This window comes from Chiloscyllium plagiosum, chromosome 37 (assembly GCF_004010195.1).
Source record: "Chiloscyllium plagiosum isolate BGI_BamShark_2017 chromosome 37, ASM401019v2, whole genome shotgun sequence".
Taxonomy (NCBI): Eukaryota; Metazoa; Chordata; class Chondrichthyes; order Orectolobiformes; family Hemiscylliidae; genus Chiloscyllium; species Chiloscyllium plagiosum.
This window is the reverse complement of record NC_057746.1, coordinates 33,122,720-33,139,196: the sequence shown is the minus strand read 5'-3', so window position 1 is coordinate 33,139,196 and position 16,477 is coordinate 33,122,720. Positions and strand designations below refer to the sequence as shown.

The 16,477-nt window shown below is 49.9% G+C and overlaps 1 protein-coding gene across 3 annotated transcripts in view; it reads right to left on the bottom strand.

The window, feature by feature from the left end:
• Window positions 1-16,477, bottom strand: part of LOC122541492 (regulator of G-protein signaling 3-like) — an 83,834-nt gene that overhangs the window by 3,834 nt on the left and 63,523 nt on the right. For all 3 annotated transcript variants that reach the window (XM_043678304.1, XM_043678303.1, XM_043678305.1), the window contains exons 3-6: window positions 12,705-12,784; window positions 7,113-7,181; window positions 4,911-4,972; window positions 774-940 (exon numbers count right to left, since the gene is read on the bottom strand). In XM_043678304.1, coding sequence (XP_043534239.1) covers window positions 774-940; window positions 4,911-4,972; window positions 7,113-7,181; window positions 12,705-12,784 — 378 coding nt within the window. The remainder of the gene's footprint in view (window positions 1-773; window positions 941-4,910; window positions 4,973-7,112; window positions 7,182-12,704; window positions 12,785-16,477) is intronic.

Below are 16,477 nucleotides of genomic sequence, written 5' to 3'. Positions count from 1 at the left end.
GAGAGGATAGAGAAAGGGACAGGGCAGGAGGGAGAAAGAGAGAGACAAAGGGAGGGAGAAGGAGAAAGAAGGAGAGATATAGGGAAAGATGAGGTGGGAGAGACAGAGAAATAGAGAGACAGAGAGAAGGAAGGAAGTAGAGAGAGGGATGGAGAGAGAATGGGAGAAAGAGATGGAAGGAGAGAGCGAGTGTCGGAGAGAGCGGGGATGGAGGAGAAAGGGGGTTAGGGTACACAAGTGGAAAAGGACATTAGATTTCAGGTTGGTAAATTTCTGCTCTCCTAATTCCCACCCTTCCGTCCATGCGTGACCCCCTCCCTAGGTAAGACACTGTCAGTGACAGCACAGAGCGTTTACCAGCTGTCTCTCCACCCCCCCGAATTCCAGCCCACCCCAAACCCCACTTAAGGTGTTGCTGGAAGTGATTCACACAGCCCATGTCCATTAGCTGGCTTTACGGGCCATTCAGCCCTTCGGATCAGGTTTCTCTCCCTCTCAGCCTCCAGCTGCCTGAGCTCCTTGGACCCTCATTGCCTTTTGCTATCTCGCTCTCCTCCTCAGAACCTGCCCTTTTGTGTGAACTTTCAGGCACCTTCTTGCTATCCCCTCAGAGCCACAATTCCGACTGGGAGCAATGGTCCTGGAGAGGGGTCATTCCCTCATGTGTAAGAGTGAGTGGTTGCTATGGAGATGACTGAGGAAGGGGAACGTGGTCCTATCCCAGATGCTGGATCGTTTCAGTCCCTGTGCATAGAAACCCAGTGGGCTCTTACCTCCCTGGGGGCGTGGGTATCGATGAACTCCTCGAAGATCTTCTTGGCTTTGGATGTGAGTTTGCTGTTGGATTTGGTGTTCCTGTAATCCTCGCATGCCAGCCAGAACTCAATGTTCTCATCGCTGAATTCCGTGCGAAGGAAACCTTTGAAGGCAATCAGGCCATCTGAGGGGGGCAAGCAGAGCATGGTCATGGGGAACTTCTGCCTGTACACTCTCACCGTCTACCCCCAACCAGAACCCTCCCAACATTCACCCGGATTCGGGAGGCAGGAGCTCGATGGGAATGCTACTGGCCTCATCACCCAGGACAATGCTTGGGGGACAGTGGTTCATATCCCGCCTCCTGATGGGATTTTCAATTCAGTTCATAAATCGGGCCAATCTCAGCGATGGTGACCATGGTAATGATCATGGATTGTTGTTAAAATCCATTCCATTCACTCATTCCCAAGGAAATCTGACACGTGACTCCAGACCCACAGCAATGTGGGTGACTCTCAGCCATGGCCCAAGAAAATCACGAAATTCAAGGGCGATTAATGTGTAGGCCTTACCAGTGATGCCCACATGAAAAAATATATAAAAAAAAACAGCAGGAATAATCGCTGAGGGTTAAAAAAAGTCTCTCCCCCTGCATATTCCCAACCAATCCAACACAAACATTGACGACAGACTCCACACCCTGGACCTGAGGATTTCTCCGGGTTTTTACACAGAACGTGCACCACACATAGAGATAGGCTCACGCTCCACATGACCCTTTATCCTCTATTCCTTTCTCCCATGTGTCTTTATCCCGCTTCCCCAAGAGATGATTGATGCACGACATTTCCCCTGCGGGAGCAACCTTCACCACTTTCCAGGCATCCGAGTTTTTTCCTGAATTCTCAACAGGATTTATGAGTGTGGTGCTGGAATAGCAGAGCCGGTCAGGCAGCATCCGAGCAGCAGGAGAATCGACGTTTTAGGCATAAGCCCTTCATCAGAAATGAGGCTTATGCCCAAGCCTCGACCCTCCTGCTCCTCAGATGCTGCCTGACTGGCTGTGCATTTCCAGCACTGAACTTTTTTGATCCTGATCTCGAGCATCTGCAATCCTCACTTTCTCCCAGGGATTTATGAGTGACCGAATCATGTTCATCTCGCATCCGCAGTGAATGGGAATATCTTTGTCACATCTGCCCTACTGAAGTCTTTCAGGTTTATAAAGACCTCTCTCAGGTCATGATTTAATCCATGTTAGAGGGTGTACCCATTGTTCACTGCCCTCTGTTGTTACCGGACAGAGATAGGATCGTTATGTGTATGTGTACCTTCAGATAAGACATTCACTGTCACACTACAGTCCATTTACAGAGTAACAATTTCAATCCATCAGAAATACACTCAATGATGCTTCAACATTCACAATTTAAGGTCTTGTAATTGCTAAATTTATGAAAAACCAGAGGAAATAAGAGAAACATAGAACCTGAGATCAGGAGGAAGCCATTTATGCCACTGAGCCTGTTCTGCTACATTCAGCAGTGCTGACCACCCCCCTCTTGGTACCATATGCACTCCCACTCTCTAGCGATGCCCCATGACACTTGGAGCTTCCAAAGGATCTTTCCTAAACATATTCAGTGGATTAGCCTCCACAGCTTCTGTGGTACAGGATTCTACAGGAATGCCACACTCTGAGTGAAGATATGTCTCCTCCTTTCAGCCCAAAATGGTCTTCCCAGTATCCTGAGATCCCTTGTATTGGATCCTGGCCAGAGAAAGCTTCCTCCAGTTCTTCCAGCCCTGTCAGAGTTTTATAGGTTTCTGTGACATTTCCTCTCATTCTTCTAAACTCCAGTGAATATAGGCCCAGCCAAACCAATCTGTCCTCACGGGAAGAAGTCAGCTCTTCCCAGGAATCAGTCAAATGGAGCTTCCCTGAGCTCCCCTGATTGTGAGTCTATCTCTTCTGGAGATAGGAGACCCCAAAGCTTGTTCCCAATCCTCCAGGTGGGGCCACACCAGGGCCCAGTCCAGCTGCAATGAGACCTCCTTGCTTCTGTATTTCAAACCTCTCACCATGAAAGGCAAATGCCATCATATCACTGAGGATTGGGAGGACACGGTCCCAGTGGTGAGCACTGCTGCCTCACAGCATCAGGAACCCAGGTTCGATTCCACCCTCAGGCAACTGTCTGTATGGAGTTTGTACATTCTCCCTGTGTCTGTGTGGGTTTTAGTCTGGGTGCCCACAGTCCAAAGATGTACAGGTTAGGGTGGATTGGACATGCTAAATTGACCATTGTGTCCAGGGATGTGTAGGTTAGGTGGGTTAGCTGTGAGAAAGAAATGCAGAGTGAGAGGGTCTGGATGGGGGGTGTGTGCTGTTTGGAGGGTCGGTGTGGACCAATGGGCCACGTGGCCTGCTTCCACATCATAGGGGTGCTATGATATTGAGAGATTATCACAGTGCGTGACATGATGGTATATCACCACGCAGCATTCGCGTCTCAGAGCGACCACCATCGAGCTGAGATGTTCAAGTTGCTTCTGCCCCTTCTCCGATGCTGTCCTGAACATTTCCCTGCCTTTGGCAATGCCCCACCCCAACCTTCCCTCTGGCCACTCACATGGTCCTGAAGGGGGGAGGCAATGATTGAATATAAGAGCGCCAGAGCTGAACATCCTGTTAGTTAGTGTGCAGCTCTGGTCACCACGCTACAGGAGGGATGGGATGACACAGAGGAGATTCACCAGAAAGTTGCCAGGGCTGGAGTGGTTCGGCTGTGAAGGAGACTGCAGAGATTTTCCTTCGAGGAGAGAAGGCTGAGGGGGAACCTGACTGAGGTGTACAAAGCTCTGAGGGGCATAGACAAGGTAGATGGGGGAACAAAAACATTCCCATTAGGAGCGGGATCAATAATACGGGCCGCAGTTTTATAGTAAAGGGGGGAATTTCTTTACCCATCTGGTGGACATCTGGAAGACACTATCTCAAACAGCGTTAGAGGTGGGAACCCTTCCAACCTTGATAAAGTATTTAGATGATTAATTGAAAGGCCATGGTATCCATGGCCAGCTGAGTCCTGGAAAATTAGATTAGAATTAATGAATATCAGATCACAATCACACACATGCTGGGCCAAAGGGTCCCTTGCTGAAGTGTCTCTATGACTCTATAAAATAAATCCACGAGTGAACCTCTTGAAACTGTAGATTAGATTAGATTCTCTCCAGTATGGAAACCTCTCAAATAATTTTATTGGTTACAAGTCCATTACTGAGGCGAAGAATTTCTCTCTTGGCCATTTCTGCTTCTTCTGTTTTTGGAAATAAATCTGACAGCACTGCCCCAACAGTTCCCACAGGGGGCGACACCCACCGTGTTTCAGCCAAGCTGTGCAGTACCACCATCTGTTGACACTGCCCGGTACTACAGGCGAAGTTTATAACAGACAGTCAGACAATAGACAGAGGTAGAACACAGTGCCAGCACATTCTCAACAAAGGATACTTTCCAGGGAAATCAGATTCTAACAGGTACTGCTGCCAGGGGAAACCATAAATAGGAGTACTTCAGAACAGAGTGGACATCGATTGGCCAAAAAATAATCTGCCCATTACTTATAGCTTATTCATTTTCATCAATTTACATTGATCCCTGCATAAGTCCAGTTCTGGCTCCCGCTGGCGGTCTATCTGTTCACATGTCTCTGTCTGTCTATCCAACTATCCATGATCTCTCCAACAATCTATCGCTCCACTCACCATCTCAGTTGTATCTCTTCATCACTCCACATCTCTACATCTCTCCTTTCATCGTTCCCTCAATCCTTCCATCCAGCAATATTCCATCCAGTAACCAATCAATCAATATTGATCTCTTAATCCATCTATCCCTGTCTAATAATTAATATCTATCTATCACCCATCTATCCAGCAATCTCACCTTCGCCCCCTCGTTTCGTGTCTGTATCGATCTCTCCATCAATCAAATTCTCCATTTGTTCATTTCTCCTCCAACCTTAAACAACATCAAAGACATCTCTTACGCTCTCGGTGCTGTGTGTACACCTTCACACACACCCTCCTGATGTCACACACACATGTATTCAGTGAGCCTCTCTCTCACACACTAAGGTACTCACATCGATGAGCTAATAAATTGCCCAGGGATTCTCCCCACTGCACGACTTCCTCTGCTGTCGGCCTGGAGACAAAACACAACAACAGTCCGTCAGAAACCAGACAGCCAAAGGAAGACAGCTTTTATTCAGCAGACCACCCAGTCCCAGCAGGCAGGCGGGGGCTGGAAGGACAGGGTCTGACCCACTGGCTCACCCAGTCCCAGAGGGAGGAGGGGGGGGGTTGGAAGGACAATGTCTGACCCACTGTCCCACCCAGTCCCAGAGGGCAGGTGGGGGGGCTGGAAGGACAGGGTCTGACCAACTGGCTCACCCAGTCCCAGAGGGCAGGTGGGGGGGCTGGAAGGACAATGTCTGACCCACTGTCCCACCCAGTCCCAGAGGGCAGGTGGGGGGCTGGAAGGACAGGGTCTGACCAACTGGCTCACTCAGTCCCAGAGGGAGGGGGAAAGGACAGTGTCTGACCCCTGTCCCAACCAGTCCCAGAACGAGGATGGGGGGAAGGACAGTGTCTGACCCGCTGTCTCACCCAGTCCCAGAGGGCAGGCAGGGGGCTGGAATGACAATGTCTGACCCACAGTCTCACCCAGTCCCAGAGGGAGGAGGGGTGAAGGACAGTGTCTGACCTACAATCCCACTCAGTCCCATAGGGAGGGAGGAAAGGACAGTGTCTGACTCACTGTCTCCCCCAGTCCCATAGGTAGGGGGGAAGGACGGTATCTGACCCACTGTCTCAGCTAGTCCCAGAGGGCAGGGAGGGGTCTGGAAGGACAGGGTCTGACCCACTGGCTCACCCAGTCCCATAGGGAGGGAGGGAAGGACAGTGTTTGACCCACTGTCGTACCCAGTCCCATAGGAGGGAGGAAAGGACAGTGTCTGACCCACTGTCTCCCGCAGTCCCATAGGGAGGGAGGGAAGGACAGTGTTTGACCACTGTCGTACCCAGTCCCATAGGGAGGGGGGAAAGGACAGTGTCTGACCCACTATCTCACCCAGTCCCAGAGGGAGGAGGGGGGAACGACAGTGTTTGACCCATTATCCCAGACAGTCCCATAGGGAGGGAGGAAAGGACAGTGTCTGACCCACTGTCTCAGCCAGTCCCATAGGGAGGAGGGAAAGGACAGTGTCTGACCCACTGTCCCAGCCAGTCTCAGAGGGAGGAGGGGGGAAAAGACAGTGTCTGACCCACTGTCTCCCCCAGTCCCAGAGGGAGGCAGGGGGCTGGAAGGACAATGTCTGACCCACTGTCTCCCCCAGTCCCAGAGGGAGGAGGGGGGAGGGACAGTGTCTGACCCATTGTCTCAGCCAGTCCCAGAGGGAGGGGGAGCGGGGGGGGGAAAGACAGTGTCTGACCCACTGTCCCACCCACTCCCAGAGGGAGGAGGGGAGAAGGACAGTGTCTGACCCACTGTCTCACCCAGTCCCAGAGGGAGGAGGGGGGAGGGACAGTGTCTGACCTTCTGTCTCACCCAGTCCCAAAGGGAGGAGGGGGGAAGGACAGTGTCTGACCCACTGTCCCACCCAGTCCCATAGGGAGAGTGGGGGGGGGTGAGGACAGTGTCTGACCCACTGTCTCCCCTAGTCCCAGAGGGATAGGGGAAGGACGGTGTCTGTCCCACTGTCTCAGCCAGTCCCAGAGGGAGGGGGGGGGGGGGGAAGGACAGTGTTAGACTCACTGTCCCACTCAGTCCCAGAGGGAGGGGGCAAGCACAGTGTCTGACCCACTACCCCACCCAGTCTCAGAGGGAGGGGGAAGGACAGTGTTTGACCCACTGTCTCACCCAGTCCCAGAGGGAGGAGAGGGGCAGGACAGTGTCTGACCCACTGTCCCACCCAGTCCCAGAGGGAGGAGAGGGGCAGGACAGTGTCTGACCCACTGTCCTACCCAGTCCCAGAGGAAGAAGGAAAGGACAATGTCTGACCCGCTGTTTCCACCCAGTCCAAGGGGGAGTGGATAAAGGATAGTGTCTGACCCACTGTCCCAGCCAGTCCCAGGGATGGGGCGGACCGGCAATGAAATTAAGGAATTTAAAAAAACCCTAGAGAGGGGGAGAGAAAGGGAATGGCTGGAACAGGAGAGTAAAGGAATGGAGAGGGAAGGAGGGACGGGTGGAGGGGAGATGGGCCGAGGAGAGGTGTGCTGGAGATGAGGAAAGCAACAAATGAAGAGAGTTTTGATCCTGTGACTGAGTGGAGACACCTTACCTCAGGGAATTCAAGTCATTCTTAGCACAGGCATCATTCCACTTCCGGAGGAAGCCCAGGCGACTGCCCCTGAGGGAGGTAAGAAACCACAAAATCAAATAATTGGGAAGTCCCACAGGAGAGCGCGAGGGGTGAGTGGATCAGCCTGAGCTCAGGATCATTGAGAATGGAATGAGTCCAGCTGACTTACACTTGGTGCAGTCCATATCTATCAGTCCAAAGTCACTCCCTGGCTTCCCGTGTGGAGCTAACGGAGCTATTTTACATTCCTGTTCGTCATCCCTCTCCTCTGGGAATAAATACTGAGCATGTGCGTGAGCAGCTACATCAGAATGACATCAGGTCATCAGGAATATAGGAGCAGGAGGTGGCCATTCAGGCCCTCAGTCCTGTTCTGTTGTGCTGGATCATGGTGCCTCTTCTACCTCACCATTCCCTCACCATCCCCATCTCCCTCTGCACTGATCGATCTCTGTCAATCTCTGCTCAATCCCTGAGGCAGAGAATTGCAAACCTTCTCCACCATCTGAGGCAGGTGGTTGCTCCTCACCTCAGTCTTAAATAGTTTGTCTTTTCAACCCTACAGCCCGGGGAAACATCCTTTCAGCGTCTATTCAGTCTGGCTCTCAGAAGAATGCTTTAACGTGCGACGAGATCAGCTCACATTTTCCAATACTCCAGGGCCTACTGGCCCAGTGTCATCCCATCAGACAGTCTCCCTATCCCCAGGAATCAGGCTGCACTCCCTCAAGGCTGGTACAGCCTTCATTCAGAGAGGGGACCTGAGCTGCTCACTGTACTCCATCCACAGTGTTCTACACAATGGAACTTCATACCTGGACTCATATCCTCTTGTGTTGAGGGCAACATACCAACTGTTTGCTGTCATTGGAGTTTCCCCCAATTCTACTCTCCCCCTCAGTTCAACCCCGTAAACTATTCCCAGAGTTGGCAGCCTGGACTCAGTGCTCTGAAATCCCCTTCCCTCTTTGAAACGCTCCTGAAAATTTGCATCACTGAGGGAGCTTTAGGCACCTCTGCTAATATCTGCTCTTCATCGAATCTCAGAACAGTTACAGTGCAGGTTGCCATTCAGCCCATCATGCTGGTTTTATCACTCAGTGCCAACCTCCAGCCTTTTCTCCATCTCTCTGCCTACTGTTTCGATCTGAATAACCATCCAATGTCTCTTTTGTGTGCCTCGATCGAATCTGACCCCACATTTCCAGGCAGTGTGCGCCAGACCCTCATTACTCACTAAGTGAACAGGATCGTCCCTACTCCACCCTTAGAACATAGAACATTACAGTGCAGTGCTGGCCCTTTGGCCCTCGATGTTGCGCCGACCTGTCATACCAATCTGAAGCCCATCTAACCTACACTATTCCATGTATGTCCATATGCTTGTCCAATGATGACTTAAATGTACTTAAAGCAGGCAAAGCATTCCATACCCTTACTACTCTCTGAGTAAAGAAACTACCTCTGACATCTTCCTATATCTATCACCTCTCAATTTAAAGCTATGCCCCCTCGTGCTCGCTGTCACCATTCTTGGAAAAAGGCTCTCCCTGTCCACCGTATCTAACCCTCTGATTATCTTGTATGTCTCTATTAAGTCACCTCTCAACTTTCTTCTCTTAAGAAAACAGCTTCAAGTCCCTCAGCCTTTCCTCATAAGATCTTCCCTCCATACCATGCAACATCCTAGTAAATCTCCTCTGCACCCTTTCCAAAGCTTCCACATCCTTCTTATAATGCGGTGACCAGAACTGTACACAATACTCCAAGTGTGGCCGCACTAGAGTTTTGTACAGCTGTAGCATAACCTCATGGTTCCGGAACTCGATCCCTCTATTAATAAAAGCTAAAACACTGTCTGCCTTGCTAACAACCCTGTCAACCTGGGTGGCAACTTTCAAGGATCTGTGTACCTGGACACCGAGATCTCTCTGCTCATCTACACTACCAAAAATCTTACCATTAGCCCAGTACTTTGCATTCCGGTTACTCCGAACAAAGTGAATCACATCACACTTGTCCATTAATTCTTTTGCACACCACATTCGATCTATGCCCTCTCATTCTTGCTGCTTTTACGAGTGGGGACAGCTTCTCCCGACCTACACTATCCGGCCTGGCTCATGACTTTAAAAACCTCGATCAAATCTCCCCTCAGCTTTCTTCCCTCCAGGAAGACCAATCCCAACTTCTTCAATCTATCCTCATCACTGAAGTTCCTCATCCCTGGAACCATTCTTGTAAATTGCTTCTGCACTCTGTCCAATGTGTTCACACCTTTCCTATAATGTGGCATCCAAACTATACATAACACTCCAGTCAAGCCCTAACAAGAGCAAGTTCAACACCACCTCTTTGCTCTTGTACTCTATGCTCCTGTGAATGACACTGAAGACACTGTGTGCTTTATTCCCTGCTCTCTCCACCTGTTCTGCTGCCTTCAATGATCTGTGTGCCCAGCTTCCTCTTCTCCTACACCCCCTTTAGGCTTGTAACCCCTTTTTATACACAATTTCAATGTTCTTCCTGCTAATGTGCATCACCCCACACTTCCCTGCACAGAAGTACATCTGCCACTGATCTACCCACTCCACCAACTTGGTAATATTCTTTTGTGACTTGGTCTCCAATAGTTTTTGTGAAGTTGCTGCTCACTGCGTTGGGCTGGTCTGTGACATTACAAGCTCAGCTTAGTGTGAATGTGAAAGCTAGTTGTTTCTGTATTGACCGTCCCAGCAATGTTATCTAACACACCACACTCTCCGCGTGAGGCGAGCTGTCTGTTTCCTGGCACGGGGACATTCATTCGATGTTAATCCAGGATCAATCCATGTTTCAGTCAAGACTGATTCTGCTCTGTGACATTTACACAGATGTCCCTTCAGCGTTACCATGACGACAGGTAGGGACAAACCACGAGCACAGCTCTGTATGGAAACCCATCCCTGTAGCCCCTGACTGTGGTTAAATGTCAAAAGACACATTGGGCCTCATTGATAACTCACTGCTGTCCAGTTCAGTTTTATAAGCCGAGCTGAAGGAGTGGATGATATCGTTTGGCACAGGTGAGGCACCTTGTCCCAGTCAGACCCATTCTGTTATTCTTGGGGAGACCACTGACCATGAGCTCTGACTCCTTCTGACCTCTCCCTGACAAGCTCTGAATTCATGGAGCTGGACTTAATGATCCACTCAGAGTCATTCTGGTTCCACATGGAGCCATAGAGTCATAGAGACATACAGCACAGAAACAGACCCTTCGGTCCAACCCGTCCATGCCGACCAGATATCCCAATCCAATCTAGTCCCATCTGCCAGCACCCGGCCCATATCCCTCCAAACCCTTCCTATTCATATACCCATCCAGATGCCTTTTAAATATTGTAATTGTACCAGCCTCCACCACTTCCTCTGGCAGCTCATTCCATACACGTACCACCCTCTACATGAAAAAGTTGCCCTTTAGGTCTCTTTTATACCTTTCCCCTCTCATCCTAAACCTATGCCCTCTAGTTCTGGACTCCCCCACCCCAAGGAAGAGACTTTGTCTATTTATCTATTCCACGCCCCTCATGATTTTATAAATCTCAGCCTCCGACACTCCAGGGAAAACAGCCCTAGACTATTCAACCGCCCCCTATAGCTCATCTCCTTCAACCCTGGCAACATCCTTGTAAATCTTTTCTGAACCCTTTCAAGTCCCACAATATCCTTCCGATAGGAAGACCAGAATTGCAAGCAAAATTCCAAAAGTGTTCCAACCTATGTCCTGTACAGTCGCAACAAGACCTCCCAACTCCGGTACTCAATAAAGGAAAGCATACCAAACGCCTTCTTCATTATTCTATCTACCTGTAACTCCACTTTTAAGGAGCTATGAACCTGCACTCCAAGGTCTCTTTGTTCAGCAACACTCTCGATTGAGTGTATAAGTCCTGTTAAGATTTGTTTTCACGTATTAAAAAAGATGTATTTTTAAATTCTTTCGGGGAAATGGTTTTGGAGCCCTCCATGCAATGTTCACAAGTTTACTGCCATCTGCAAAATTTGAAATTGTTCCCTGCACACCAAAATCCAGATCCGTAACATCCATCAGGACAAATAAGAGCCCTGAATTTAATCAAAACACAAGACAACACAGTGCCTCACAACACAGCTCCACACAACACAGCTCCACACAACACAGCTCCACACAACACAGCTCCACACAACACAGTGCCTCACAACACAGCTCCTCACACACAACACAGCTCCACACAACACAGATCCACACAACACAGCTCCACACAACACAGCTCCACACAACACAGCTCCTCACAACACAGCTCCTCACAACACAGATCCACACAACACAGATCCACACAGCACAGCGCCGATCGTGATATTGAGTGAAGGTACTTACAGTTGCTTCTTCCGCCTTGATCTGCTACCATTCTCTGCATAATCCAAACCCAGGTCAGATTCCGCACTGGAGGCTAGGTGCTGAAAGAAAGGAACAGCTCAGTGGTCATAATACAGTGATCAGAGAGCACAGCAAAGTCACAAAGGAAAACTCACATTGAGGCAGTGCAATCCTGCAATAAAACATGAAAGGCATTTCACAGCAGCCTGAGCGAAACATGACACAGAGCCACGTTTGGAGATATTTAATCAGATGATCAATACATTAATCAAAGAGTTATGTAATACCCCTCCAAGAGTACAGCATTCCCTCAGTACTGACCCTCTCTCAGTGCAACATCCCCTCAGTACTATCCCTCTGACAGTGCCTCACTCACTCAGTACTGATCCTCCAACAGTGCAGCACTCCGTCAGCACTGACCCTCTCAGTGCAGGCCTCCCTCAGTACTGACCCTCTGACAGTGCAGCACTCCCTCAGACTGACCCACTGATGGTGCGGCACTCCCTCAGTACTGACCCTCTGACAATGTGGCACTCCCTCAGCACTGACCCTCTGACAGTGCGGTACTTCCTAATTACTGACCCTGTGACAGTGCGGCACTCCCTCAGCACTGACCCTCTGACAGTGCAGCACTCCCTCAGCACTGACCCTCCAACAGTGCGGCACTCCCTCAATACTGACCCTCTGACAGTGCGGCACTCCCTCAGTACTGTCCCTCTGACAGTGCGGCACTCCTTCAGTACTGACCCTCTGACAGTGCAGCACTCCCTCAGCACTGACCCTCCAACAGTGCGGCACTCCCTCAATACTGACCCTCTGACAGTGCGGCACTCCCTCAGTACTGTCCCTCTGACAGTGCGGCACTCCTTCAGTACTGACCCTCTGACAGTGCAGCACTCCCTCAGCACTGACCCTCCAACAGTGCGGCACTCCCTCAATACTGACCCTCTGACAGTGCTCCACACAACACAGCTCCTCACAACACAGCTCCACACAATACAGCTGCACACAACACAGCTCCACACAACACAGATCCACACAACACAGCTCCACACAACACAGCTCCACACAACACAGCTCCTCACAACACAGCTCCTCACAACACAGATCCACACAACACAGATCCACACAGCACAGTGCTGATCGTGATATTGAGTGAAGGTACTTACAGTTGCTTCTTCCGCCTTGATCTGCTACCATTCTCTGCATAATCCAAACCCAGGTCAGATTCCGCACTGGAGGCTAGGTGCTGAAAGAAAGGAACAGCTCAGTGGTCATAATACAGTGATCAGAGAGCACAGCAAAGTCACAAAGGAAAACTCACATTGAGGCAGTGCAATCCTGCAATAAAACATGAAAGGCATTTCACAGCAGCCTGAGCGAAACATGACACAGAGCCACGTTTGGAGATATTTAATCAGATGATCAATACATTAATCAAAGAGTTATGTAATACCCCTCCAAGAGTACAGCATTCCCTCAGTACTGACCCTCTCTCAGTGCAACATCCCCTCAGTACTATCCCTCTGACAGTGCCTCACTCACTCAGTACTGATCCTCCAACAGTGCAGCACTCCGTCAGCACTGACCCTCTCAGTGCAGGCCTCCCTCAGTACTGACCCTCTGACAGTGCAGCACTCCCTCAGACTGACCCACTGATGGTGCGGCACTCCCTCAGTACTGACCCTCTGACAATGTGGCACTCCCTCAGCACTGACCCTCTGACAGTGCGGTACTTCCTAATTACTGACCCTGTGACAGTGCGGCACTCCCTCAGCACTGACCCTCTGACAGTGCAGCACTCCCTCAGTACTGACCCTGTGACAGTGTGGCACTCCCTCAGTACAGACCCTCTGACAGTGCGGCACCCCCTCAGCACTGACCCTCTGACAGTGCGGCACTCCCTCAGTAGTGACCCTGTGACAGAGTGGCACTCCCTCAGTACTGAACCTCTGACAGTGTGGCTCTCCCTCAGCACTGACCCTCTGACAGTGCGGCACTCCCTCAGTACTGACCCTGTGACAGTGCAGCACTCCCTCAGCACTGACCCTCTGACAGTGTGGCTCTCCCTCAGTACTGACCATCTCAAACGTGGCACTCCCTCAGGAATGTGTCTTCTTGAGAATGTATTAGTGTGCGTGTGTGTGTGTGCGCATGTGTATATGATGTCGATAATTGTTGTTCCCCCAGCAGTCTTGGGGTTGCCCCATGAGGTCTACACAGTCAATTCCCTCTGGACTCCGCTGCTCACCCCAATCCCCAGAACCTCTGGGAAACAGAGACACACTGGAATTTCCAGGGTAGCTGACATGGATCTGATGGGCCGAAAGGCCTTCTTATACTGCCTTGCAATGTGCCATGCCCCAGTGTGGGAGGAGAGTGGGACACGTGGAACAGGGATTGGGTGATAAGGCTGTAGCAGTAAATGGAGAGGTTAGCAGGCAGTATTCTGGGGCTGGTGCAGACAGAGGGTGCTTGGGGGTGGGGGGAGAGTGGGGGTTAATATTCTGTCAATGGGAAACTTCGCTGCCTGGAAAAAGCTGCCCGCCCATTGAGAGGCTCCTGGAAACTGCGCTGCTCCCAGGCTCAGTGCTGGCCTGTAAATCAGCAGATTAATTTTTCATTGCATCGATCGAAGACTCTCTAGCACCAGGCATCTCTCAGCACTGACTCCTTTTATTGCAGTTATCAGTCAGCCCTCATTCACTTGTTCTGCTTTTATCGCACTGCAGCAACAGGACATTACAAAGTCACTGGGAAAACTGCGCTATTCACCCTCTACCCTCAGGGCAAGTCTGGTCATTTCACACACACTGAAGGTTGGACCATAATATCAGCAATGTCAGGGAATGCACAGTGCACAGCAAGATTCCACAACAAATGAGAGGTGGGCACATTGAATCGAAAGGGGCTTGATAGGGTGAAGACTGAGAAGATGTTTCCTCTCAAGGGAGAGTCTGGGACCAGAGGACCACATCTCAGAATGAAAGGGTGCCAATTTCAGACTGAGGTGAGGAGGAATCTCTTCCCCTAGAGGATTGTGAGTCAATGGAATCCCTTGCCACAGAGAGCTGTGGGGGTAGAGTCGTGGTGTATACTGAGATCGATAGATTCTTGCCAGGGAAGCAAGAGTGGGCAAAGGGCATGAAAGTAAGAGTTGGGAGGTCATGCTGTAGCTGTATAGGACATTGTTTATGGCACTTTTGGAATATTGTGTACAATTCTGGCCTACTTCCTATCAGAAGGATGTTGTGAAACTCGAAAGGGTTAAGAAAAGATTTGCAAAGATGTTGCCAGGATTGGAGGGTTTGAGTTATAGGGAGAGGCTGAACAGGCTGGGGCTGTTTTCCCTGGAGCATCAGAGGCTGAGGGGTGACCTCAGAGATTTGTAAAATCATGAGGGACATGAATAGGGTGAATAGTCAAGGTCTTTTCCCTGGGGTGGGGGAGACCAAAACTGAGGGGATAAAGTGGGGAAAAATTTAAAAGGACCTCAGGGGCAATGTTTTTCACACAGAGAGTGGTGCGTGTATGGAATAAGCTGCCAAAGGAAGTGATGGAGGCTGGTACAATTACAGCATTTAAAAGGCATCTGGATGGGTATATGAATAGGAAGAGATTGGAGGGATATGGGTCAAGTGCTGGCAAATGGGATCAGATGTATCTAGGATATCTAGTCAGCATGGACAAGTTGGACTGAAGGGTCATGTTTCTGTGCTGAGTATCTCCATGGCTCTAAGTGGACCTGAGGCGTATCGGATCAGCTGTGATCCTACTGATTGGCAGAGCAGGCTCAAGGGGCTGAGTGGCCTCCTCCTGTTCCTGTTTCTTATGGCCTTATGATCAGTACGAGAGAGACAATGCTGGAGTCTGTCATTAAGGACAATTTAGCAGGGCACTTTAAAATTCCCAAAGAGCTTACGCAAAGTTAATTTAGATTTCTGACAAGCAAACGGTGACTGAGAAACTGACTGAAATTTATTTAGGACTTACCTCATGAAATTGATGAGGGAGAACAGATGGATGTGGTGCACTTGAAGTTTCAGAAAATTTTGCATAAAGTCCCATAAATGGACGTTATTGTGCAAAGTGAAAGGACATACTATTATACAAAGGGACTTGGGTGTCCTTGTAAACTGATCATTGAGTACAGAAGCAAGGAAGTCTTATTGCAGCTGGGCAGGACCTTGGTGAGACTGCATCTGGAGGATTGTGGATAGTTCTGGCCTCCTTACCCAAACAATACCTCTGCCATAGAGAGAATGCAGAGAGCCTTCACCAGACTAGTCCCTGGGCTGGCAGCTTTGGTTCATGAGGAGAGATTCACTAAAGGTTAGCGTTAGGGGCATGACCAAACCTGGATTTTGAAAATTGGAGGGGATCTCACTGAAATATATACAATTATGACAGAGCTGGACAGACAGGATGCAGGGATATTGTTTCCATAGATGTGTGTTTGGAGTAGGGAAGAGTCGAGAACAAGGACTTGTGGTTTCAGGATATCGGATAGACAATTTCAGACAGAGATAAGGAGAAATTCTCTCACCCAGAGGATGTTAAGCCTGTGGGATTCCCTATCACAGAAAGCTGTGAAGACAGAGGCACTGATTCTATTTAAGAGAGAAAGAGAGTTCTGAAGCTTGAAGGTGGAATGAAGTGTGGGATGGGAGTTGGAGCATGGCGCTGAGACAGAGTGTGGATTGCGCTCAATGGGCTGAATGGCCTACTGCTTGTATATTCTATGTTTGCTACAATAAGAACCAGTAAGCTGTCTCTCAGCTCCCAGACCAGACATGGACCAAGACTCTGCCAGCCTTGAGTTTTTCAATGGACAGCTAAACATACAGGCTCACATGCTCTCACACACTCTCTCTGTCACAGACACACACTCTCTCTCTCACACACATTCTCTCTCACACACACACACACATTCACACTGTCT